The sequence below is a fragment of the Macrobrachium rosenbergii genome, chromosome 16 (genome assembly GCF_040412425.1).
Source record: "Macrobrachium rosenbergii isolate ZJJX-2024 chromosome 16, ASM4041242v1, whole genome shotgun sequence".
Classification (NCBI taxonomy): Eukaryota; Metazoa; Arthropoda; class Malacostraca; order Decapoda; family Palaemonidae; genus Macrobrachium; species Macrobrachium rosenbergii.
The window spans coordinates 27,929,855-27,957,810 of record NC_089756.1 but is presented as its reverse complement, the minus strand read 5'-3'; the positions used below and the strand labels follow the sequence as shown (position 1 = coordinate 27,957,810).

General features: G+C 38.3%; 2 protein-coding genes across 2 annotated transcripts in view; one reads left to right on the top strand and one right to left on the bottom strand.

Moving 5' to 3' along the window:
- LOC136847240 (uncharacterized) overlaps nt 1–27,956 on the top strand; it is a 693,244-nt gene that overhangs the window by 651,272 nt on the left and 14,016 nt on the right. The gene's annotated exons all lie outside the window — the stretch shown is intronic.
- On the bottom strand, nt 109–27,897 carry LOC136847237 (uncharacterized). Its single transcript, XM_067118722.1, has 6 exons — nt 27,473–27,897; nt 13,348–14,209; nt 7,309–7,573; nt 2,617–5,618; nt 976–2,492; nt 109–634 (listed from the first exon to the last, which is right to left on the bottom strand). Exons 1-4 carry the CDS (start codon nt 27,498–27,500, stop codon nt 3,558–3,560), a joined length of 3,216 nt encoding a protein of 1,071 aa, XP_066974823.1. The 5' UTR covers nt 27,501–27,897; the 3' UTR covers nt 109–634; nt 976–2,492; nt 2,617–3,557.

The following is a 27,956-nucleotide window of genomic DNA, read 5'->3' as shown; positions in this document are numbered from 1 at the left end:
TGTATGTGTGTGATTTTTTTTGTTTGTTCATCTTGCATTGCTAAGGCAAATTGAATTCAACCTACTTCATCAATAGAATGCAATTGGAGGTATAAATGAGAAGCGCAATCACAGCGGTACGTTTAAATTATGAGCGATGACAGCAGGAGTTACAGGAGTGGTACTGACTTTCATTTCAGCTATTCTGTTTTCAGCAGACCTCTGCAGACGATAAATGGAGTTCATTGGACCTCTGCGGAGGATAAATGGAATTCAGTAGACCTCTGCAGGGGATAAATGGAATTCAGTAGACCTCTGCAGAAGATAAATGGAATTCAATGGACCTCTGCAGAGGATAAATGGAATTCAGTAGACCTCTGCAGGGGATAAATGGAATTCAGTACACCTCTGCAGAAGATAAATGGAGTTCATTGGACCTCTGCGGAGGATAAATGGAATTCAGTAGACCTCTGCAGGGGATAAATGGAATTCAGTACACCTCTGCAGAAGATAAATGGAATTCAATGGACCTCTGCAGAGGATAAATGGAATTCAGTGAGACCTCTGCAGGGGATAAATGGAATTCAGTAGACCTCTGCAGAAGATAAATGGAATTCAATGGACCTCTGCAGAGGATAAATGGAATTCAGTAGACCTCTGCAGGGGATAAATGGAATTCAGTACACCTCTGCAGAAGATAAATGGAATTCAATGGACCTCTGCAGAGGATAAATGGAATTCAGTAGACCTCTGCAGGGGATAAATGGAATTCAGTACACCTCTGCAGAAGATAAATGGAATTCAATGGACCTCTGCAGAGGGTAAATGGAATTCAGTGGACCTCTGCAGGGGATAAATGGAATTCAGTAGACCTCTGCAGAAGATAAATGGAATTCAATGGACCTCTGCAGAGGATAAATGGAATTCAGTAGACCTCTGCAGGGGATAAATGGAATTCAGTAGACCTCTGCAGAAGATAAATGGAATTCAATGGACCTCTGCAGAGGATAAATGGAATTCAGTAGACCTCTGCAGAAGATAAATGGAATTCAATGGACCTCTGCAGAGGATAAATGGAATTCAGTAGACCTCTGCAGGGGATAAATGGAATTCAGTAGACCTCTGCAGAAGATAAATGGAATTCAATGGACCTCTGCAGAGGATAAAAGAATTCAGTAGACCTCTGCAGGGGATAAATGGAATTCAGTAGACCTCTGCAGAAGATAAATGGAATTCAATGGACCTCTGCAGAGGATAAATGGAATTCAGTAGACCTCTGCGGGGATAAATGGAATTCAGTAGACCTCTGCAGAAGATAAATGGAATTCAATGGACCTCTGCAGAGGATAAATGGAATTCAGTAGACCTCTGCAGAAGATAAATGGAATTCAATAGACCTCTGCAGAAAATAAATGGAATTCAATAGACCTCTGCAGAGGATAAATGGAATTCAATAGACCTCTGCAGAAGATAAATGGAATTCAATAGACCTCTGCAGAGGATAAATGGAATTCAGTAGACCTCTGCAGAAGATAAATGGAATTCAATAGACCTCTGCAGAGGATAAATGGAATTCAGTAGACCTTTGCAGAAAATAAATGGAATTCAATAGACCTCTGCAGAAGATAAATGGAATTCAATAGACCTCTGCAGAGGATAAATGGAATTCAATAGACCTCTGCAGAAGATAAATGGAATTCAATAGACCTCTGCAGAGGATAAATGGAATTCAATAGACCTCTGCAGAAAATAAATGGAATTCAATAGACCTCTGCAGAAAATAAATGGAATTCAATAGACCTCTGCAGAGGATAAATGGAATTCAGTAGACCTCTGCAGAAGATAAATGGAATTCAATAGACCTCTGCAGAGGATAAATGGAATTCAATAGACCTCTGCAGAAGATAAATGGAATTCAATAGACCTCTGCAGAAAATAAATGGAATTCAATAGACCTCTGCAGAGGATAAATGGAATTCAATAGACCTCTGCAGAAGATAAATGGAATTCAATAGACCTCTGCAGAGGATAAATGGAATTCAATAGACCTCTGCAGAAAATAAATGGAATTCAATAGACCTCTGCAGAAGATAAATGGAATTCAATAGACCTCTGCAGAGGATAAATGGAATTCAATAGACCTCTGCAGAAGATAAATGGAATTCAATAGACCTCTGCAGAGGATAAATGGAATTCAGTAGACCTCTGCAGAAGATAAATGGAATTCAATAGACCTCTGCAGAGGATAATTGGAATTCAATAGACCTCTGCAGAGGATAATTGGAATTCAATAGACCTCTGCAGAGGATAATTGGAATTCAATAGACCTCTGCAGAGGATAAATGGAATTCAATAGACCTCTGCAGAAAATAAATGGAATTCAATAGACCTCTGCAGAGGATAATTGGAATTCAATAGACCTCTGCAGAGGATAAATGGAATTCAATAGACCTCTGCAGAGGATAATTGGAATTCAATAGACCTCTGCAGAGGATAAATGGAATTCAATAGACCTCTGCAGAGGATAATTGGAATTCAATAGACCTCTGCAGAGGATAAATGGAATTCAGTAGACCTCTGCAGAGGATAAATGGAATTCAATAGACCTCTGCAGAGGATGAATGGAATTCAGTAGACCTCTGCAGAGGGTGAAGACCTGTGTAGAGGATAAATGGAATTCAATAGACCTCTGCAGAGAATAAATGTAATTAAGTAGACCTCTGCAGAGGGTGAATGGAATTCAATAAACCTCTGCAGAGGATAAATGGAATTCAATAGACCTCTGCACAGGATGAATGGAATTCAATAGACCTCTGCAGAGGATGAATGGAAATCAATAGACCTCAGCAGAGGATAAATGGAACTCAAAAGACCTCTTCAGAGGTTAAATGGAATTCAATAGGGCTCTGCAGAAGATAAATGGAATTCAATAGACCTCAGCAGAGGATAAGTGGAATTCAATAGACCTCTGCAGAGGTTAAATGGAATTCAATAGACCTCTGCAGAGGATAAATGGCACAAGAAAGTGGTCTGACTACACCTAACATTAACAAATTAAGAGAAATATACATAATCAGGTACACATGGAATTCGTATAAGTAGCGGCACGGGACGAAATAAATGAATGAATGAATAAATAAATAAATTAATTATTTGGTTGTAAATAGTAAAGGATAGTGGTTATGTGATAGGTGCAACATGCTTACTAGAGTAACTGGTCCTATGCTAATGTGCAACATGAAACACTGTGACGGACTGTTTAAGAACCAGAACGTTAATACATGGAGTCACTCCCCCTTTGAGAAGATAAGACAGGCCAAAATAGATATATATGTGTATTGCCTGAGTACTTGCTTGCACATACATTCTCACAAATAATATAATCTTTAAATGCTTCCTCGTGTCAGGTTATTCAATATCTCTGTATTAATATAATATTATTCCACGACTCGAGATTACACGACACATTAATTTATCTCTGTTTCAGCAGGAGTGACGAAGTTAGGCAAAACTCTGGGAAACTTTTACTTTTCTCAGCATATGACAGGAGAGGACTTGGGAAATTTGTCATCATGCTCTTACGGTGCAACTGGTCCAGGTTGAGGGATAGGCGATGATTTTCGACTTCCGTCCTGGTTCCTGTTGGATGACCATCGGTACTTGTATTGCCCGTCTGTTGAGGAGGTCACTGGTGTCTCTTTCGTGTTAAATGAGGATTCTGTGCTCTTCCTGACAACCTTCTTTCCTGTTATTTTTGTGTATAACTCATCCCATATTTTTTGTTTGCAGTCAAAAGCAATGAATATAAATGTACCTTGAAGTCCGTTAAAAACGATGAAGAGGTATTCAAACACTAAGCTTTCAGTGTGAAAAGAGACAAAAGCAAATATCCACGTCAGGCCCATGATGATGGCAAGCTTGCAGTAAAGCACCAGTCTCACTCGCTGTTTTTTGTTCGCGTGAATTCTTCTCTGGATTCTCTCTCGAAAACGCTCGGCACACCGAGGAGATTCAGAGCCACTGGCTATTGAGATATCTGACTGCTTAAGGTTGGGGCCAGAATAAGTTGGTTTGAGAAATTTTTCCTTTTCTTTTTCTTCCTTCGTTTTGTTGACTGAATTGCCGTTTCTCTGGACTGTGGCTGAGGCAAATTCCCCAGACTTGTGCTGCTTGTAGATGTCATAAACTGATACTCCAAATAGTCCCAGGTTGACAAGGACAATCAATCCTGATGGTAAGGTAAAGAAGGCAACAAGACCCCACTTTTTGTTGAACCAGCACCTCTGAGTGCCAAATTGCGGGTTCAGAATGAAATCTGAGTCGGCAAACTGGTCTGTGAGCAAGGCAATGACCGTAGCAGCCATAGGCGCGCACCATGCGTAGACAGAGTACTGGATGAATATTTTCCTTGATTTAGTTTTGTATGTCTGCGAATGGAATGTCCTGCATATGTCTATGCTCATGACATTCATCCACAAGAACGACGAGGTGAGGAAGTAGTAGATGATAATGGCTATGACGACACACAACGGGTAATTCTCATTGAAGTAAAAGAGGGCAACGAAAACTAGCTCGCTGACAAAAAGAGACAACGTCATCGAGCAGAGATTCATGCTTGGAATGTTCCTTCTTTTGGGCAAGAGGGCGAAGATCACCACGTGAACCACCATGCAGATGAGGGATATGGAAATGAGAACGGTGGAAATGACGTTCATGACAGGGGTCCACATATCCGCCGGTCGACAAATCTTGATCCAGGTATCGTCGACAAACTCGTACTCTCCGGTGACATAAGTCTCTTTCGTGGGGTTCAAGTACACGCTTCCATTCGGGAATAAGAGACTGTCGTTGAGCAGAAACTCGCGAGTGTAGCAGGTAGAATTCAAGAAAGACTGGCTGCTGCCGTTTTCCAGGCTACCATTGTTTGGTACACATCGTCCTTCTTTCAGCGTAAATCGAGATCCGCAGGAAACATTTTCACACTTGCTGTAAATTATATTCCAGACCTGGTTCTCTTCGCAATGGCCGCTTGCACTGAAGAGATCTGTCAGGCTAGGAAGAGGCCAAGACACTAATTGAATAAAGTACGGTGGTAGACATTTGATACTGTGTTCTGGCTCATCATTGCACAAAGCACAGTGCCAATTTTTGTACACCTTTCTGCCGACTTCTACATAGTAATTATAAGATGAGCACTTTATTTTGATGTCTTCATCACCCCAGCTATCTTGACAGTTTTCAATTAAGCCAATTTCACATATACGGCCTGCGACGTCATTGTAGGAGACATCCAAAGAGCATGTGATTCCAGTGGTTTCTGCTCTGGGAGGGTGCTCGGGCGAAGCCTTTTCTAAATCCTTCTCAGACCATTTCAGTTCACCAGGATGGTAGGTCATAAACCTTAGGACTTCCAGCGAGGTTATGTTTCCAGTACATCTGACGGTGACGTTGTACTCCTTGACTGTGAAATCGTTGTGGCACTTAGCGCAGAAATCGTTGCTGTAAACAATGTCAGAGTTCTGAGAAACAACGGGTATATCCATCAGGTATCGCTGAGGGTCGTTTTCAACCGAAACTCGTTCGCACTTATCCGACAGTTCTTTGGGCGCACGGTCGGGGCATTTGTTTACCATGTATACCTGAAATGAGAAAAAAAAAATGGGTTCTGGATGTGTGTGAGTGAAGATTTCAGATAACAAGGTATATTTTACCGTTTTCTCAAAGCTATAAAAGAAAATTAAGCTCTATTGAAAGACAGACCTTTGTAATGTAAATTCATGTGTTATCATTTTCATGACTGGTATTCCGATGGTGATTAATTGTAGATCACAATTCAGAGATAATATAATAACTGCAAACTTCTTCTCCTCTTATGACTTATAATGATAAATATTTACTAAGTGTTTTTCTTACAGGAAAGCTTTGTTGAGAATCTTTATGCGGAAACTTCTGTTAAAAAATTGTTTTATTCTTATATATATATATTACGTTTTAAGAAGTTTGCTATTGGTAAAATTAATCTTTGAATATCCTAAGTACTTGCGATGTCTGTTTCCAGATGCACCCTAAACCACGTTAAGTTGATATATAGTACATCAGAAAAAATATTTTATTTCATTATCATTCTGAAAACGTTTCCTATATGAATCATGGAGATGAGTGTCTCGACTTTCGAATAAAAAACATTGGGACGAAGTATGAATATGAGCTTTCTAATTAATTATTATTGATGAGCATTGGGACGAAGTATGAACATGAGCTTTCCAATTAATTATTATTGATGAGTTATCCAGGATTATTTCTCAGAGATGAGTCATCGACCAAAACTGGTACGTGATGTTGTCAGAAGAATGGAGAACGAAGTTAACATCACAGCAGTAATTATGTCACATCACATCGCAGAGAGAGAGAGAGAGAGAGAGAGAGAGAGAGAGAGAGAGAGAGTGCTGGCGTCTGGATATCTGTCTTTTCTAACCCAGCCCTTCCTCTCATTACATTTTCAGATTGATTTATTGTGATAGGATAATTGCAGGCATTTGGTCGCCAGTGTTTCTCAGTGTCCAAAACAGTTGCGTTGATTGAGAGAATCACCTTCTTTATTTTGCATTTGATGCGTTATTCAGTGCATTTACTTGAAGTACAATTTTATTTCTTTGTTAACTATGGCGGCTTTTAAATTCTGCCTTTTCTTGTTAATGTGATTTTCATCTTCAGTGCTCATGAGTGATGTGATATAATTATTGCTGTGATGGTAACTCATTGATAATTGCGAGGCGCATGTGGGTATATTGTGTCCACTTCTTTTTTTAATGTGTCGTAGAATTTTGTCTTTCCTAGTAGTTCTTGAAACGAATTTCGGCTCTTTGCTTGATAGTGACCCCAAAGGGTTTTAACCCGGTATGTATCCACCTTTGCGGCGTGTTCAGCACAAGCACATTGGGGATGACCGTCAAAACATAAACAAAAGACTGCAAATATCTTAAAGATAATGACCCCCAAGAAATATTAGTCCTAGGAAACGACCCACGAAAACCCTTGGGCGTCACTGTCTACAGTGGGAAAGATCTCAAATTTCACAGTTCTGACATCAATGGTCAGGATAATTAACAGAAAATTCAGGGATTCAGTTACTCAGTTATTCAGCAGTCTGTGATCTTCCTAACCTCAGTTTATTACTCAAATACAGCGTAAGGATCAAATCCTTCCTTGGGTTATAAAAAAAAAAATTCTCTTCAAATTAGCAAGGAGGTTAACACAACCCACAGATAAAAATGGAGGCATAAACATTTGATAGTATGAATACTTGCAGACTGTTGTTTTTAAGCGTACCTGTCTTAACTTGGAAGAAGCGAGATGGCCACAAGTCCATGAAGTTGGAGGATTATGGCTGTGTCCTTTCCTCACTCCTACTTCCATTTTGTTCAACTTCTTTTTCTCTTCGTCTGCCAGAATTCTTTCCTTTTCTTTTCCAAGACCGTCCATTTTGTGGTTGCTGTCTGCTGCCCTTCCTTCGTCATTTGCTGATTGCGACGTTTGCCCGTCAGCACAGCAGTCCCCGTAGATGACGCAGTCCGCATCACACCGACAGGGCGCTCTGTGAAATGAATCGAGGTGAAAAAGGTATAAAAGTAACAGAAAAAAAGTCACCGGAAAAAAGTCACTTAAATCTTTCCTAGATAGTGACCCCCAAGTGTCTTAACCCTGTATGTATCCACCTTTGCGGCGTGTTTAGTACAAGCCCGTTGGGGATTACCAAACAAAAGACTGTAAATATCATAAAGATAGTGACCCTTAAGAAATATTGTAAATTTTTCCCTGTGACTTTATTACCGGCCACCATAAATGTTTTCCAGTGACTTTTTTTCCCAGCCAAAATTGTGACTTTCTTCCTGTGACTTTACGTCTGGCCACCTGTGAAATGGCAAGCTTTTTTTGAGTTTTTCGCAAACTTGAAAATTAGTGAAGACTGATTTCCAAATCGGATACAATTGTCTGTTTACCTCCAAATTCATTTTCATTTTTCTATCTCATCATTTATCTAAGTTATTCAGTTTTAGTTGTATGTTTTCGTGAAAACAATTTTGCCATTTTACCAAATGCTCAAAGGAATGTTACTTCTGTCCAAATTTTTGTGTCCATATTGTGGCATAGAAATTTTTCGGGGGTTTGTTCTATGTATTTTTTAATGTAGCCCTACTAATTGTGCTTTTGTGTTGTTTTCAATATTAGTAATTATTTAATTTTTTCACCACTGTTTCGAAGCAGCTCCTGTGTCTGAAGAGCCTTGAAACGCGGTGCCTTATCATGCAAAAATGTGACTTCTTCAACAGATAACACATTTTCAGGATGTTTGAGGAAATTTTTAGTTTATGATCTGTAGTTGTAGTTTTTCTATTTATTCTGCATGGTGTTTTAGTCTTCTGTTTATTGTACTGTTTATAATCATTTTTATGATACTTTTTCTACAATTTTTGAGAAATTCTATTGCGATCTGGTTTTGTGTCGTTTAGGGTCTTATGATATAAAAGATGATTTCCCAGGAGCTTGGTGAGATTTCCAAATAAACTTGGCTAGACTTCCTAATAAATGCACTTCAGATATGCTGAAATTTATGCTTTAGATCGCATTATTATATAAGAGAGAGAGAGAGAGAGAGAGAGAGAAGTAATAAACCCTAGAATATCGACTGTTAAAATCTCAATACCGTACTTGTCTATGTATGCGTGAGGAGAAATCTCTTTGCATATAAAGATAAATAGCAAGAAATCTCTCCAGTCTAGTCTGTACAGCTTCTGAATCTCTTGTTTATCTCTCCTGGTGTACTAAATTATATATAATGTATTACTAGATGTATTTTTTGGGTTGGGGAGGGTAGGAATTTCTGTTTTTACATGTATATGTATATCTCTTATTTTACATGTATATGTATATCTCTTACAGGTATGCTTATATTTCGGCTTTGTGTCTGAGATAATGATTTAAAAAATCATTATATTCCATGAAAAAAAAAGTAAGAAAGGAATAACAGATAGAGAGAATAATGGGCATAACGAAAAATGTCATCGTTTGGAATCATTATGGGTGAGTGGGTCCTCTTCCGAATAAAGATCAGTTTTCAGGAATTAGCCGAGCGCCCGGCTCTCTTTAAACATATGAAATATGTAAAATGAGGCATGTACAAACTTTTGCACCTAGTTACAAGCAGTTGTTTATTTAAGTGGCTTTCATGTGTAATAAGTACATCCAATCCTTGTAATGTGCTTGGCACTTGCTGTGTTAGAATACAGTCAGAAAGAGAAAATGTAACAATGTATAGCTTGTTCTTATCCATATGTGCTTGTGACAGAGAGAGAGAGAGCATTATTGAACTAGTCCTTGTATCATTGAAGGAAAGAGATAAACTGATAAAACAGAAGTCTAGGCTAGATGTAATAACTAAATACTAAATGAGAGAGAGAACTAGTCCTTGTATCATTGAAGGAAAGAGATAAACTGATAAACAGGAAGTCTAGGCTAGATATAACGTAATACTAAATGAGAGTTGTTATTGAACTAGTGTATGATTGGAAGGAAAGACATAAACTGATAAACAGGGAAGTTAAGGTAGGCAAAACTTAATAATAAATGAAAGAGAGAGAGAGAGAGAGGCATGAGTAATTCAGCCTACCGTTTGAACCCGTTGTTTTTGTTATGAGATTTGATGTTATCTTAAGTACGTATAATTTTTACCTGTACATCTAAATGCTATCTTGATCTACCAAGACTGAAAAAGATTTTGTTATCGTTTCACAGAAGCTTCCCCCAGTATATTTGAATAAGAATGAAATCAATGATCTCTATGAAAAACGGGACTTGTAACATTGCTGACCTTTCCATTGTAAGATTAATATTTAAGAATTGGAATATGCCAATGGAAAATTATGCACTGACAAGTTAAGTGTGCCGGTGAAACCCGTCACTGCTGACAGAAATTTTATCAGATATTTTGTTTTTACAAAGCCGAAGTTATAATCAACGAACTTGCCACTGTTTTTCACCCTCCTTCACTCTTTTTTGTTTCATCCTCACCGGGCTTCTTATCACTGCTTTTATCTTTTGAAAGCTTACACAGATGGATTACACATAACATTATCTAATATATATATATATATATATATATATATATATATATATATATATATATATATATATATATATATATATATAATGTTTCGTAGAAAAGCAGCACAAAAATGCTCACTAATTTTGCTCTCAGCGACTTATCTTCTTAATTTATCATACACCTTCAAAACCCTCCACATCGCCTCTCTGTCGATTCTATCGTAAACTTATTAGCCAGCTGTACGTCACACATAGCTTTTCCTTTTTTTTTTTCTCAAACTACTCGTAACAGTTTCTTAACAAACATGATCCACACACGCTGCCTTGTCTGAACCCACACGGTTCCAGTCATTCTTTTCGTCATCTTTTGTACTTGATCAGAATCCAACCAGACACCTTCCTGGTCATACCTAGTAATGTCATTACCATTTTATTCTTTCAGCCTCCTCTATCAACTTTACCTTCAAGCAAGGAAGAATTTCTTCTTCGTACCCATTCCTTCACCTAGACATATCTAGCACGAATCCAGGTAAAAAAGTCACATTAATCTTTCCTAGATAGTGACCCCCACGGGTTTGAACCCGATATGCATCCACCTTTGCGGCGTGTTTAGTACAAGCCCGTTGGGGGTTACCGTAAAATCGTAAACGAAAGACTGCGAATACCATAAAGATAATGACCCCCAAGAAATATTGTGAATTTTCCCCCCTGTGACTTTATTACCGGTCACCATAAGTCAGTGTGACTTTTTTTCCTGCGACTTTTTTCCTAGCCAAAATTTTAACTTTTTTTCTGTGGCTTTTTTCCTGTGACTTTATCACCGGCCACCGCCTTACACACCTTGGTCAGCCTTTCAGTCACTTTTCACCACCGTACCGCAGCATCTCACTCGTAATTCCATTACCTCCTGGTGTCTTCCCCTGTCTCATCCACCTTCATAGTTGTTCTCCCTACTTCTTCAACAGCCACTTCGGCAAGCAATCTCATCCTTACATTAACCTTTTTTTTTTTTCGCTCTCGCGTCATTCGTCTCTGCCCCGTTTAGATCACCCACATTCAACAGCAAGTCTCCAAAATATTTACTTCATCGACCTTACGCGTCGCTCACTTCAAATAGCATGTATATTTGTATATTTTATTCTTAGGTCGCTTTACTTGTTAATCTTTCTGCCTGCCTTTGTTTTCTTGCAGAACAATTTGTTTTCCCTGAAGTGCTTTCTTACCTTCTTCCCTGTAATAGTATTACTTCCCTTCTTTCTCTCTCTCTCTCTTTCTTCTTGACTGCCCTACCCATCCTCCCGTGTACTTGTAGGAGATTATTCTGTCACTCAGTTGTCATACCTCAAATGCTCTCTTTCTCTCTCTCTCTCTCTCTCTCTCTCTCTCTCTCTCTCTCTCTCTCTCTCTCTCTCTCTCTCTCTCTCTCTCTCTCTCTCTCTTTCTTCACCATCCTTCTTTGTGTTTATATCACCTGCTATGTTTTCATTTCCTTCGCATGATTTTCCATACCGGCAAAATCTCCTTGCAGATTTGTCGTACTTCTAAAAATTACATTCTCTCTGGCACCCCTACCTTTGCCTTGAACTCTAATTCATATTTCATCCAATTTCCTCTATAATGTTCTTTTTTTTTTCTTTCCTCTCATCAAACTCTCTTTTATTAATTATATTCACAGTTCTATATTCACCGCTTTTTCTCCCACTTAGACTTTTATCTATCATAACCTCTTCAGATAAATTATTATCAGATATACCTCCGTCCACTCCTTTTCTGTCAGTCAGCGTCTGTGAGTTCTCGTTCATCTACTGTATAGGAACGGTATCGAGTAAATTCGCTCCTTCATCATTATCTCTCTCGCGAGAATAGTCACATATACTGTTCTATGGGAACTATATATTACCAACCCCCTAGGGGCGTATGCGGTGCCCTGTAGGCATTACTTAAGGTTCTTTCATATTCTCTTAATTTCTTTCATATTCTCTTACTTCCATCTTAGTTTCCACCCTCTCCTAACAATTGATTCATAGCGAGGTTTTCCTCCTGTTGCACCTTGCAAACCTTTTACTGTCAATTTCCGTTTCAGCGCTGAAGAATCTCATAGGTTCCAGTGCTTGGCCTTTGGCCTAAATTCTACATTCAATTTAATCGTTTATTACCTAAAGTCAAATGTTTTCCAAATACATTTCCCACAAGACTCTGCATTTTCAACATGCTCCAGTGTCTCCATACCTACCAAATTATCTTCTCTTTCCCCACTTGTACTTTCATTACCTACCACTGTTCTACTTTCATATTCTTCAAATACCCAAAAACACTCTCTTTCCCTCTTTTATTATCTATTCCTGGACCATATGCTTGCAACATTTCAAGTTTTTTCTTGCCGCACTCAGTCTTATAGTCATGCAACCCTGAAACAGCAGCATTTGCACTCCTTCGCCCATCCCTTCTCAACCTTTCATCTACCCTAGATACAATCACTCTTTGCTCACATTGCTAAGTGCCAAAAATACAACTTTCTCTCCTGGTCCAGATCAACGATTATACATTTCTCTCTTATGCGCCCCCTCCAAACGCGTTCGAAACCTAGGGTTTAGTATTTTATTTATTCCCCGTGGTTCTGTTGCCATTACTGGGTATGGAACTACAAGCTCGGCTTCCCTGACCATTTGATAACATTAACTGCGAAGACTGACAAGGATACTTTTGTTCCGTCAAACAGCAGGAACATGACGTCAGAAGAGGCTATGTACTTACGGATATATATATATATATATATATATATATATATATATATATATATATATATATATATATATATATATAAGCGAATCCACAGAAAATGACGAGGCAGAAGTTCAGTACCAAGCGCTTTCACGTTTTATTAACGCATCGTCGGGGGCACGAATGCGTTAATAAAAATGGCAGCTTTCTGAGCTTCTCTGTCATTCCTGTAATTCACTGCTCCACTAAATCACGTGCATCTACTGTGATTTTTAAGCATATATGTATGTATGTATGTGTATGTATGTATATATATATATATGTGTGTATATATATATATACACACATATATATTGTATGTGTGTGTGATGTATGTATGTATGCGTGTATTAAAGCAATTACCCGTCTATTAGCGTTTCTTTGTATGTTTGCCGATATATGTTTCAGTGGCCTGTATTACCATTTATCAACAACTATAGCTCTTTCATTAATTTCTATATATCATTCAACTTATAAATGATTATCTCAGTGTCACCTATTATCTACCTGCGCATCACATTGGGATCACCGTCGAGGGTCATGTTCATGGATGCCCGCTTCGAACATGACCAAGGTATTTCACAATTGTTGGGCAAAATCGCAGGCGCTCCCGAAACCTCCTCATTTGGCGATCTGAGGGGCCTCCCACGAGCGTCCGACCCCGACCCGTTCTCTCTAATTTGTCGATTTGAGTCGGCGTCACTTCGCTTCTCGGATCTCGTTTCATTCGATCGTGTAATGGAGTAGTTAGGTTTGTTTGTAGGGCTGGACCTTGCCAGCCGTGTTTGTTTTGCGGTGTTATTAATTTCATTAATGCCTGCTTCTCGGCTGAGATCTGCTAGACGAAAGTTGGGTCGATATCCTTCATGGTGGTTCCCGCTTGGATCAAGGCGAGGTTGGCTTGCGAGGTCATGACCAGTGTTTTGGTCACTGGTTGACCCAGCATCCCTCGGCTTTAATAAAAAAACTCGCTCATGATCCACTTCATTCCTAGTTGTTTGCGTGCTAGAGTGATTCCTCTTTCTATCATCAGGAGAGATGTTCCGCCATGAAAGTGAATTCCAAGTAGGTCTTCTTTCGTAAGGTACACTTACGTCATTTTCATTAGCACCCCTTTTCATTCTGGAACCATTCACTGAGGAGGGGCAATTGCTCCCTCGACTGCTCTGCATCCTGTCGCCATGAATATTTGCCAGAGGTTCTGTGTTTCCAGAGAGTTGGGACGCATCTTTTTTCGGCAACGCTGTCAGTTCCGTGGCCTGATTCAGTGGATAGGATAAGAGCATCGGGAGGAAGACAGCGATTACCCAGTGGGAATTGAGACGTGCGGACTTACTCCTGTAGACGGATGGTATTCGTCCCATGTTACCTAGAAAGAAAAAAATTTTTTTTTTAAGTGATGATGGATGATGATATTTTAATGGGCTAAATCTGAGAATTGTCGACTATTTCAGAAGTCACGATAAGTGTCCCTTGTAGTACATAATATCATTATCTCATAGGAAATGTTAAGGTTAGTGTAAATACTGTGAATATAAGTAAATATAAATTTATTGTTAATATTCCTTTGTGTTACCTAAATCTAGGCTGTGCCGTAAAAATAAGTGCATATCTTGCGCATTATTTTTTAGGCCTTAATTCAACTGTTAAAGTTTGAAATCCATGGGGAACTATGCTAAATGCTTGCTTCTCCCGACGGGCCTCGAGCCCTTGCAAGTCGTAAGCTGAGCCCAATACTTTTAGACAATGAAGAGTAAGGGGCATGTAGAAAGCAATTTGCTACTTTTTAAATGATTTAGTAAATAACGTATATAGGAAGATCTCTCATTCACATATGTGCATGATTTAAAACCACCACGCAGGAACTTTCCACTGGGTTATGTAGAATTTTTATCCAGTTTGAAAACAATTGTCAGTATTGAGTTCTTTTTACTACTTTAGGCCCTCTCTGTATAAAGAAAGAAATGATAACACAGTGAATTTACTTCTTTAGGTCCTCTCTAAAAGCAGAAATATTAACACAGAGAAACATGGTTTCAGAAAATTATAATTTTGATCTTGCAGTGAAAAGCAAGCTCTCTTGTGGTTTGAAAAAATAAAAAATAAAAAACTGCTCTGCCATTTTTAGTGAAGCGGAGTTTGTTTTAGGTCTTTCTTATCACTTGTCAAGAGACTCATACTAGTTATTCGAGAAGAGAAAAGCACGGTATATCGGACATGTGAAATCTGTGAAATTGTAATTTTTAAGTTTTATTATCAAACGAACTCGATAGCGCACGCTACGCTGCGCTGGAACCCGGCGCTGCCAGTCATGTTTCCCTTACCCTCCCGATCCCCTACCTACCCCGCCCCCGCCCGGGGCGGACAAACAGGTTTCCAGGAGAATGGTGGATGTTTCATGTCTCTCTTACCCTTCCGATCCCTTAGCTACCCCGCCCCCTCCCGGGGCGGACAAACGAGAAAGACCCACTCGGATTTTATTAATATAGAATTTAAAGTTCATAGCGGCATTAATTCCTGTGCAATCTTCCACGTAATTGCGACGTTTCCTTAAATTTTGCTGTAAAACAGTTAAAACTTTACCTAAAGAAAGAAATAATTTTGACAAAGCATAGGACTCTTGTTTTCCAACTCGCTTTGAAGTTCGTTTACATATGAATGACTTCTCTGTACAGTCAGGATAGGTCGAAACCTCTCCTCTACAAGTAGTGAGCAAGCGCCTTGTGGTTTTCAGAAGGTTGTCAAATATATTCGTAATAACTGTCTGGAGTTTTTGGGTAGGTTGTTTATTCTTCACATATTTTTTATTTTATGTCCTATTAATGCTATAAATAGTTGTAAAATATACGCGTTGTTTTTGTATATTATAATATTTATTTATCTCCAAAAATATTTGTATATTACCTTCCAACGCTTTCGACTGTTAATTTTATAATCGTCTTTCTCACATTTTAGTCAAGCTTTGTTGTTTTATATTTTAAGCTCCAAACGTTGATAATCAACGGTGACCACGATACTTGCAAATTTAATTTTAAAAAATTACAATGTATTAGATGTGACTCTGCTTTGCATGTATTTAATATCTTACGAGAACCTTTGCTCTTATAAGTCCATATAAACATCCTGTAACATCCTGTAAAAAAAGAAAGCTTGATAACAGCGGTTTTAAAAACAGCTTTGCTGTATTCTCAATGCAGTGGTTTTCACGTACTTCATACTTATATGAAGTCGCTATGAAAACTTGAAAATCTTTGGGAACTGGAAACCTGGAAAGGGTAAATAAATTCCTTAAGTGTTGAAAGAGAAAATGCCGTGGAAATGCCAAGCCTAACTAACATTAATTAAGACTGCGAGACAGTGATGAAAAAAATATGTAGTCCGCCTTGTTAGTTTTCTGAAAAGAAAACAATTGTGCCGGCTTTGTCTGTCCGTTCGCACTTTTCTGTCCGCCCTCAGATCTTAAAAACTACTGAGGCTAGAGGGCTGCAAATTGGTATGTTGATCATCCACACTCCAGTTACCAAACATACCAAATTGCAGCCCTCTAGCCTCAGTAGTTTTTATTTTACTTAAGGTTAAAGTTGGCCATAATCGTGCGTCTGGCAACGATTTAGGCCAGGCCACCACCGGGTCATGGTTAAAGTTTCGTGGGCCACGGCTCATACAGCATTATACCGAGACCACCGAAAGATAGACCTATTTCCGGTGGCCTTGATTATACGCAGCAGCGGCTGTATAGAAAACTCGATTGCGCCGAGGAAACTTAGACCTAATTTTTTTCTTGAAAATAATTAAAACCATCAATTTCAGAAACTGAGCTTGTAAGAAATTTTGGCAAATCATTTACCACAACTTTGGGGTTAGAATGAGACTGCAGTAGTGTCATGATAGGGGCAGTCTTAACTCTCGTATGTGCGATTTTCTTTATCTTGACATTGTACATGAATGAAAGGGCGAAGCTTCACCCGTCACGTCATTTTGATTTCTTTTCTTTAGTTGTTTTATATTCCTGGGTAATGCCAAAGCTCTTCTGTACGTTGCTCAGCTTCTTTTTCTATCGATCAAAGCTGCTGTTATGTGCTTGAACTATTATTATTATTATTATTATTATTATTATTATTATTATTATTATTATTATTATTATTATTATTAAAAATACTCATAGTAGCGTGAGTCTTAAAATGGAGAAACGACCACAGTTATGTATATGTGTATATATATATATATATATATATATATATATATATATATATATATATATATATATATATATATATATATATATATATATATATATATATATATATAAAGATAAATCTGTACAGAGAGCTTTCGGAATCTGTACAGATTTATCTTTAAATATATGTACATATAAATAACTATGAATTTGTTTCTCCATTATTATTATTATTATTATTATTTTTATTATTATAGAATTAATTTATGTTTTTAGTTTTTTTTTAATCAACACTTCACGTCAAGTAATGACTGCGAAAATCTTTGCTGTGACTGACGTGAGGGTAGCTTCTTTGTGGCTCTATTTTTGTGGGGAGCTGTGGGGTTGGTGGGGGGCGTGCGTTGGGGAGGGATTTAGTGGTGGATTATTTTTTTATATGGCATAAACGCTTTTATGGAACTTTCCTGTTATGAATTCAGCAAGGGATCAGTTGATTGATTTCCTGAAAACACAATAAATAAATAAATGAAACCATCACTAAGGGTGCTCTAGATCGCATCGTAAAGAATGATTTGCTCTGGTGGGATTATATCCAATTTTAATGTGGTTTTCTCTTCAGGATGTTCACTGGCATATTAGAACTATATTTTGGGTTAAGTGGTGCTATCAACAATAATCATAGTTATGAAAACTTCTTCCGCTTATTGAAACTGTAGACGTGAATGATTAAGAGATATATATATATATATATATATATATATATATATATATATATATATATATATATATATATATATATATATATATATATACATACACACACACATATATATATATATATATATACATATATACATATATATATATATATATATATATATATATATATATATATATATATATACATACACGCTTTACATTATATCCACAAAATTTTTACGTATAAAACTAACCAGCCGATTTATTCCAGAATTGTATTCCTTAACATAACTTTGAGGCTTGGTATATCCTACCGCTTCCTCCGGTTTGAATCAGACTTGTACCATTTATCATCTTTACGGAAGGTTAAAGCAATATCTTATCAAAGCAGGGGAAGGTATTAATTATGAAAATGTACTAAAAGAGGTGGCAGTCTAAGGACGAAAAAGTCAAAGTATGGTGACAAGGTGCTAGTATACACACCACTATATATAGAGGTCCCCCTCGCCGCCTTATTTCAGGGAGGAAATTGTGAATGACGGCTAACTTCATAACGTGGGTGGGGTTACTCTTGACAAAACAATGAGAATCTGTTCCACGTTTAGTGTTCGTCTGTTTACAATCCCGTAAGGGGGTAGCGCCGTCAGTGCACCTCATGCGGTGCTCTGTAGGCATTACTAAAGGGTATTTGCAGCGTCTCTTCGGCCCCTAGCTGCAACCCGTTTCATTCCTTTTACTGTAGCTCGTTCATATTCTCTTTCTTCCGACTATCCACCCTCTCTAACAATTTAATCATGTGCAACGCGAGGTTTTCCTCCTGTTACACCTTTCAGTCCTTGCTACTGTCAATTTTCCTTTCAGCGTTGGGTGACCTCATAGGTCCCAGCGCTTGGCCTTTGAGCTAAATCCTATAGTCTATCTTTCTGATTACAAGTTGAGAAGTCGCTTTGAAAGCGGACTGTGTGATTTGTCTGTCGAGACGCCAAACTTTAATCCCGGTTGCATACACAACTGTATCAAGAGTTAATAGACCACTTGACTATTGGGCTCACTAAACAAAGTGGAAGAAACGCAATAAATAATTGAGACTCCACAAGGATTAAAGGATAATTGAGCATTACTTTTGGTACCTGAAAGATTTTACAATCCTGTGATTGAATGACGTAGAACGTTCATCACAGACCCCGAAAGACCCTTTACCTTTTCCCACTTTTACATTTTGCCGCAAGACTTCACGAAAATGCCAATTTTGTTTTGCCGGAGTTGTTTAGAGATTATCGGGTTTCTGCCAACAGGCGTATATCAGTGCCACCTCATGTCCTCCACCCCTTTATAACTTCATAATCCAAAGAATCAAGTTTCAGTCATTGACTCTCTCTCTCTCTCTCTCTCTCTCTCTCTCTCTCTCTCTCTCTCTCTCTCTCTCTCTCTCTGCTTAACGACTATAATTTTAGAAGTTTTTCCCATGGACGACCATCTTTTTCCTTCTTTCAAAATAAACGCAGTCCCCTACCCGAGGGAAAATAAATATTTGAAACACTCAGCAGGCTGCCGAGAAACCCTCAGTGTTCGTAAATTCTTCTTCTTCAATATCATAACAGAGTTTGGAAGGAAGGGAGATGGGATGAATGCTTCTGACGCTTTGTTTACTACGACTCTGTTTATCATGCGTCTACGGTCTCGGCATGATAGTGCCCGTAGCATACACGGCTTCACGCCCACGTCTTGATAGCTGAGTGTTTACATAAGGGCTTTGGTTGGGGGTAGGGGACGGATGCAATGATGGATTGATATAATGTTATAAACTAACGCCACATCAGCTGAGATCGTGTACGTCGATGGAATGATGACCTGTCTTTTTAAGTTCTCTGTAAAAGAAAACTGTTGAGATGGCTATTTGTGTGTCCGTCCGCACTTTTTCTGTGCACCCTCAGATCTTGAAAACTACTGAGGCTAGAGGGCTGCAAATAGGTATGTTGATCATCAACTCTCCAATCATGAGACATTTCAAATTGCAGCCCTCTAACCTCAGTAGTTTTTATTTTATTTAAGGTTAAAGTTAGCCATAATCGTGCTTCTGGCAGCGATATAGGATAGGCCACCACCGGGCAGTGGTTAAAGTTTCGTTGGCCGCGGCTCATACAGCATTATACCGAGACCACCGAAAGATAAATCTATTTTCGGTGGCCTTGATTATACGATGTACAGAAAACTCGATTGCGCTGAAGAAACTTCGGCGCAATTTTTACTTGTTTTGTTTGTTTTTTTTATCTTGTCATTCCTATCCTCCTTTCTGTAATTTTATCCTTTAAATTGTCGTCATATTATTATTTGCTTTTCAGTACATCTTTATTGTTATGTATTGTGGCTAAAAATTTTGCAATTCTTATGACATGCTACAGTCGTTGCTTTTCGTACGAAGGGCGATAGTCAGTTCGAATTTTATGTGGTGTTATACACAGTACTTTCATGCCGAGTAGATTAGGATTCCATAGAAGGTTAATATGCCAATATTACTGTCTCCGTTTTCTTTGTTACGTCATAGACGATCTCAGCATTTTTGAATGTTGGTGGAGAACCTGAGTTCACTGAAGTTCATTAACGTCTTTGCGGGAGATAAGTTCTCTTCACATGTCACTGTGAGGTTTATGGACGGTTTTATGACCATTCAGACCCATGCTACATCGATGAATGTTCGGCAGCTTGTAACAAGGAAAGTATTCACTCGAGTCAGTTGATACAGTTTCCTCAAGTTCATGTCCGTCGTGACTGTGTTGGTCTTTTCATGTATTCTTGTTATTCGTGTGCAATGGATTGACAAGTGGCAAATAAACTTATGTCGCCCTTGTACCGTGTACAAAGACACCTCCGGTATTTCCTTATTCTTGAGCTTCCGAAGTGTTCGAGAAATTGAGACGGAACCAAGGAATATGCTATTTTATGAGGTTTAGGGTGAAGCCAAGCACTGTGTCACTTCGGCCAGTCAGAGCGGAGGACAGTGAAAAGAGGGAGTTGGACAGCAGAGTAAAGAGATCCAGAAAATAAATGAGATGAAGTGCAAAGGTCTTCAGATGGAATTGGGAGACAGTCTTACAGTTGCACTAAGAATCAATAGAGAGGCTGGATAGCAAGAATGAGGAAGTGGGGAAAGGAGGTAAAGTAAAAGGCTGAAAAGTGGGTGCAGCTAGTGGCCGAAGGGACGCCGCAAACACTTTCGCTCCAACTGGTATTGCTTCAGCAGTGGGTGGCATTATGTTTTCGGCTGCAGTAATGGGCAATAAGGCAACTTTTGCAAATATTTGAACTTCTCTCCCAGCACAATATTGTTTGTGTTTGTGTATGCACACATACACACTATATATATACATATATATACGCAGATAGATAGACAGATGTGTGTACTCGCGCGCTTGCTGACGATCATTATTTTGTAAAGGTCTCCTTAAATCCTAGGTGTGTTCCTTAAGAATTCATATATATACGTCTTCACGTATCTATGGTTTGTGAGTGTACGTACGCTCGTCTTGTCATCCAGACATTGCTTTTCATCGCTGAAACTTGTGGGGGCTTCTGATTCAAAACGAAAGGAAACTAAACCAAGGGAAAAAAATTGTAATCAAATTTTTAATGATTGGTAGATAATGACGTAATTAGCATGTGTGACCCCGTCAGATTTTTAGGCGTGTCCCAAATAAAACATGCAATGCGTGCATCCCTTAAATGGAATCTTATTAGCTCCCCGAAAAAAAAAAACCCTAAAAATAGGCGTTTATTCGCACCTATTTGTAAATGAATCACTTCGCTTGGCGGCAGCACTGTTGCTCACTCGCATCCGTGTGTGTGTTGATTAGACGAAAGGCAGCTTCCTCCTGCAGCGAGAGGAAAAAATCGCGTCGGGGCGTGGCACCGTTTGCTTTCGGCATGAAGACTTTGTTTATCCTGCGAAGGCTTAATGGCGGTGGTTTGTTTGGATACCAGTAATTCCTTCATCGCTCCGGAGTCATAGGCTAACTATATAATAAACTGGTAACTTGTCTCACATGGGAGAGAAAATGTTTTCGTAATTGATCTACAGAAATACTGATTCCCTAAAACCGATTACATATGATTTTTTTTTATTGTTATTTTTAAGTAAAAGAAGTTGTTCAGTTAGACATGCTAGAGTTGTATGCAGTACGTGAAACTGGGAGTTTCACCGAATGAAATTTCGTGCCTGGCGAGAGTTGATTTGCTCGTATCACGCGATTACTTGCTAGCTAGAAGCTGGAAAATGAAAGCAAAGCTTAATTATAAAATAAAATAAAGATTGCAGTCTATAGCCGTTCTTTAAATCTTTTCTGGAAGAATATAAATTATTTCACAGTGCACAATGACTGAATTAGTTGTATACACTGTCTGCCTCGCGAACAAAATATTAGAAATATGGTCCACATGATTTTTCCAATACCGGGCTTGGTTAAGCTTGATATCATACTTGTCCACAGATATCGTGTGAGCATTAAGTAGGTAGTTCAAAAGGATAATAATAATAATAATAATAATAATAAATTTCGGTAGTCGTTTTCATGACAGCCAAAGGAAAATAAGGTCAAGTTACAATGACCTACTCACATAATAAATTTGTTTGACTGTTGACCCGCACGGATGGAAAACAATCCCTTTCATAGGCTAGAAACCACATCGGAAATATTTCCAGAGATATCGGGACTACTCACATTTATTTTTATTTATTTATTTATTTATTTTTTTTTTTGCGATTCTTCATCTTGCTTCGCTTCATCCTGACTCAAGGCTACGACACAGAAATCAGCTTTAAACAAGTAAAAAAAATGCGCCGAAGTTTCTTTGGCGCAATCGAGTTTTCTGTACAGCGTATAATCAAGGCCACCGAAAATAGATCTATCTTTCGGTGGCCTCGGTATAATGCTGTATGAGCCGCGGCCCATGAAACTTTAACCACGGCCTGGTGGTGGCCTGTCCTATATAGTTACCAGAAGCACGATTATGGCTAACTTTAACCTTAAATAAAATAAAAACTACTGAGGCTAGAGGGCTGCAATTTGGTATGTTTGATGAATGGAGGGTGAATGGTCAACATACTAATCTGCAGCCCTCTAGCCTCAGAAATTTTTAAGATCTGAGGGCGGACAGAAAAAAGTGCGGACGGACAGACAAAGCCGGCACAATAGTTTTCCTTTACAGAAAACTAAAACGTACATTTTCCTTAGGTTCCTAAGGGTCGTTATCGTTATCACGGAAATACTTTGATCTTAAATTTTCTCGAAATCCTTCAGTCCCACAGAATCTAGGGAAGCTTATGGCGACCATTGGGTTGCTAACAAAACAACTCGTGAGGGTTTCACTCTCGCCGAAGGAAATGACTGCTATCGCAGAGATTTGCTTAAACAGAATTCTACAGGATGCTGATCGGTTAGAAAACAGTTGCCAGATACGTTCAGAATCAGATCGGATTAAGATATCAGTTGCTTACTGAATGAATATTCGATGAATGAAATTGAAGTAGTGCATGTACATACTCGTACGTGCATGCATACATACATCATATATAATATATACAGTATATATATGTATATATATATATATATATATATATATATATATATATATATATATATATATATATATATATACTGTATATGTGTGTATAATTAAATATAATTCCCATTTTGGACTCAATATGGATTTGATTTCTATTATTTTATATAAATATATATATATATATATATATATATATATATATATATATATATATATATATATATATATATATATATATAAATAATATACATATATATATGTGTTATTTTTCACAGTTCATTATGTGACCGACAACAAGGAGTAGTTGATGATATTAGCGGGTTTAAGTTATCTTGTCTGGTATCCAACAGGGTAGTGTTGTCAGTCCTTTATTGTGTGTAGTCTTTACAAGTGGCGTCATTATTGGCATAGAAATCACGGTAGTCAGGCACGAGGGTGGAACTGCTCTTAAGAACAAGTGCCTGCCAGCTCTCCAGAGCCCCAGAATCCACGTTCTCTTGAGGCGTCATTTGGGTCGTTCTGGTAGTGTTGTTATCGTTGTTATATTTTTAATTTCATGGCTGTTTATGCATGTATATGTGTATAAGTCTTTAGTTATTTCTAATATCCTTTTGCTATTTGATCGCGTAACACTTCCCTGTAAATCACCATGCATGACTGGTTTAAGTTCTCTGAAAGTGGCCTTCAACTGTGACTCCTTCCTGGTCATCATTTGAAACTTGTGAAATACACAACCTTCGGCACATGAAGTGCATGTTTTATTATAATTATTATTATTATTATTATTATTATTATTATTATTATTATTATTATTATTATTCAGTAAATGAACCCTGTTCCTTTGAAACAAGCCCACAGGGGCCATTGACTTGAAATTCAGGCTTCCAAAGAAAATGGTGTTCATTTGAAAGAAGAAACAGAAGATAATAGGAAATACAGAAAGAAGAGATCAGTTGTTAGAAAAGGAAAAAATAAACAAAAGATTAATAAACAGATCAAAATTTAAGGAAGTTTTAAAATACAAGAATTGCTTTAGGGCAGTAATGCATTACATCTTTGCTTGAAGTTTTGTGGTTTCAATTGAACATCATGTGAAATATCTCTGTTTAAGTACAGCTTATAAAAAAAGTGACAAACAAGAGACCATCTGTCGATGGTCCCAGCCACAACTGTCAAGGTCAGGAAACAAAAGCATTTTTGACTCTTTCACCGGATGTGTCTCAAAAGTAAGATGTGAGCCAAACAGTTATACCAAGCATAGTTAAAGCTTCAGACTTGTAGCAGAGTCCAATCCACCTGAAGCGGAGGATGGGAAGGAAAATCAGAGCGAGATCTACTAATCAATAGTGTTTTCGTTTTCCTGGGGTTCAGCCTCATACCCCACTGATTACACTTTTCACTAATTCGCCCCATGTCACTATTGAGACTAAAGGCAGCTTTGTCTCTCATAAGTGGAGACTACTGCACCCACAAGTGTCACATCATCGGCACACTGAACAATCTTGGGACTCGTATTTATTGTTAGGGTAGTCTTCCGTGCAAACTAAAGGGGCTTCCCATATATGAATCCTCGTTGCTCGCAAAAAGTAGTTGGTCAAATATATAAAAAAAATAATAATAATTCATGGTAACGGCCTTAGACAATGTAATGTTGTTTATTTTGAACTCGACAAGTAAAATGCTATTCAGAATGACAACCGATAAAATATTCTTTCAACAGCATTAGTTACGTTTTTTGGAACTCGTCCTGAAAAGTAAAGAGAAATGCTTTGTCATGTCATGTAGCTTGAAGAGTGCAATTACGTTCTCTGAGAGCTTTTAATAGTCGAAAAAGCTGGGTTCCCTCTCACGTAGGAATTTGTGGTAATGAGGAAACAGACAGGGAAGCGTAAGAAGTTACAGCAAATTATTGTCATGACTTTAAAAATGTTCCCCACCCCCATATGAAAAGGCCAGTTAGGGAACACGTTTTACCTAAGTGGCAAGAGCGGTAGTGTCCCCCCCCCAACTTCCCTTACCAATAATAAGAGATATAAAAGCTTTTGTGATAATATTGGCCTCTGGGCTACAAAAAAAGTTAAGTTAATCTTAGTTTAACCAGACCACTGAGCTGATTAACAGCTCTCCTAGGGCTGTCCTGAAGGATTAGATTTATTTTACGTGGCTAAGAACCAATTGGTTACCTAGCAACGGGACCTACAGCTTATTGTGGAATCCGAACCACATGATAGCGAGAAATGAATTTCTATCACCAGAAATAAATTCCTCTTATTCTTCACTGGCCGGTCGGAGATTCGAACTCGCGGCCAGCAGAGTGCTAGAAGTTTTAATAGTAGCCGAAAGGTTGAAGTTGTTTTAGCCTGACTGAGAACCGAAGCAAATTCCTGAGATGTATGCTTGCATTGCATCAGCACCGGTTTTTTTTTTTTTTTGCCATACCCCTAGGTTAGGTTAGGTTAGGTTGGGTTGGGTTATAATGGTATTGTGGATGTAATTTGGGTGTGGGAACCATAATGAGATTATTTTCAAGAAAATTCTGTGGTTAGTTTTTAAGATATGGCGTCCCGCTTTTTTCAGGGAAAGGCCCCAGTACTCGGTTGTGTCTCTGGAAAATGCGACCGGGAATAGCCTCCCCACTCATCCATTATGTGCTCTTTGTGATAGGTCGTTGTCGGATGAGCCTATTTTAGTGCTGCTGGCTATTTGCGAGCAGCTGGAGCAACTTGTGGCCTTCAGTTGAAATCTTTAGGCGAGATTTTATGTGAAGAGGTTGAACGCATAAATTTTTGTGAATGACATACGTAACTTTTATGCAGTGGTGCATGCTTGTTTGTGTATTTTGTCATAACTTGTTTTTTAATCAAAAGCACTTCATATGTTAATTGCTATGACGGAGCTGAATTGCCTCCCCGGCCCCAGCGCTATGTCACTGGCCCAGATTTCATACATAAATATCATATTCTCCTCAGATATATTTTAAAAATGTAACTAAACTCCCAGTGGGAAAGCACACGCCTGAAAGAAGTGCATCGGCAGCCGAAGATTATTTTGCCTCAGAAATCATAAGAAGTAGTCTCTGCTTTGACCTTAAAGTTGCAGTACTTGACTATGTCCTGTCAACAGCTAATCAGGGAGGGATAGCAATATACTATATACAGTGGCCACAGGATTCTAACTTGGGCTGTCTAAGACTATTATTTCGTATAGGAATCATAATCTATCACGGCATATATTGTATCAAAGAAAAGGATATTTCATTTAGTCTTATGAATTAATATCAGGATTCATCAGGGAAGATTAAGTCAGTCAAATAATTTCATGCAGAATCTTCTCGTCTGTCGTGGCCTGTTTTCAGGATCCACCAAACAAAAGCTCATCATTCATCCGAACTTGAACCAAACATGTCTTGTTGACAGGTTTAGAAGAGCCGAACTCGCTCCCTTGCCGAAACATTTATCAGCCCTTACTGCAACTGCACTTCTTGGTTATGAAATCTATTCACCATTTTCATTTGAGTGTTTTTGTACACACATTTCCTTAGATGCTTAAGCGTAAAAATTTTGTTTACCCTAATAAAATACAGCCTAATATAAATGCACAACTCCACTCGATCGATGGGGAGGAAGTCATGTTTATGAAAAGAAAAATTGACCGATCAGTCCACTAAGGGTTCATAGCTAAAATTAAGTTGAAACCTTCAGATACCCAGATTTTACGAGGAAAACAATCAGAATACGTTATCGAGGAATGTCAGTGGTTGAAACTTCAACCACAGTCATTTTAATCTAAATAACGTTTTCTCAATATTTGTTCCCTCTTTATCAGTTTATCATGTATTAATTTATATGTTATTAATATTCTTATTGCGAAACCCAGCGGAAAGATACTTTTCCCAGAAGCTCGATCATGAGTCACATGTGATTCATGGTCAGTTGCATGAAGATCTTATCAGACTTTTTTTTCGTATCCTTTTCGATATGAGACTATTGCGATCCGTGACAAAAGGCCTTCAGTGCGATAGCAAGTTGAAATTTGCATCCTGTGATATTAGATATGCTTTCTTCTTTGCATACAGTTTTCTATCCGATGAATTTTAAAAATGAAAAACTTAAAACTCGGTAGTTATAATCATCATGATCGGTATTAATGTAAACATCTTGAGACGAAATAACAGTTCATAACCATATGTATCCTTACCTACGTTTCTCGCCTGTCGTTGGATCATACCATCACTTTTTCCATATGAGGCATCAGAATCATCCCTTTTCAAATGAGGAAGTTGTATCTTTTATCGACGCATGATTGCAGGTTATGCATTCGGGTAATTAAGTTCACTTTTTACCACAGATTCTTCAAGCTGCAGAGGGTTTCCACTGAAGCTATCATTAATGATTAAATGTAAACATCAGCGTGTAATGTTTCCCATCCAGAAAAGTCCAAAAGTCTCAGATGTGCCACTACGGATGAACAGTACCTTAATGCCAGTAAAAACTCAGAGAACCTCGGGAAAAGCGTTTGCCAGTGGCGTGGCCGCCTGTCCAACGAAAAGGAATCCCATTTCTGTCTCGAAGCGACGAGAGCGATTTGCCTCTTGCCGCGGACGCGACGAGGGAGAGAAGACTGATCGAATTCTTACTAAGCGCTCACTATAGTAACCCGTCATTACCCCTTATCATGTCCC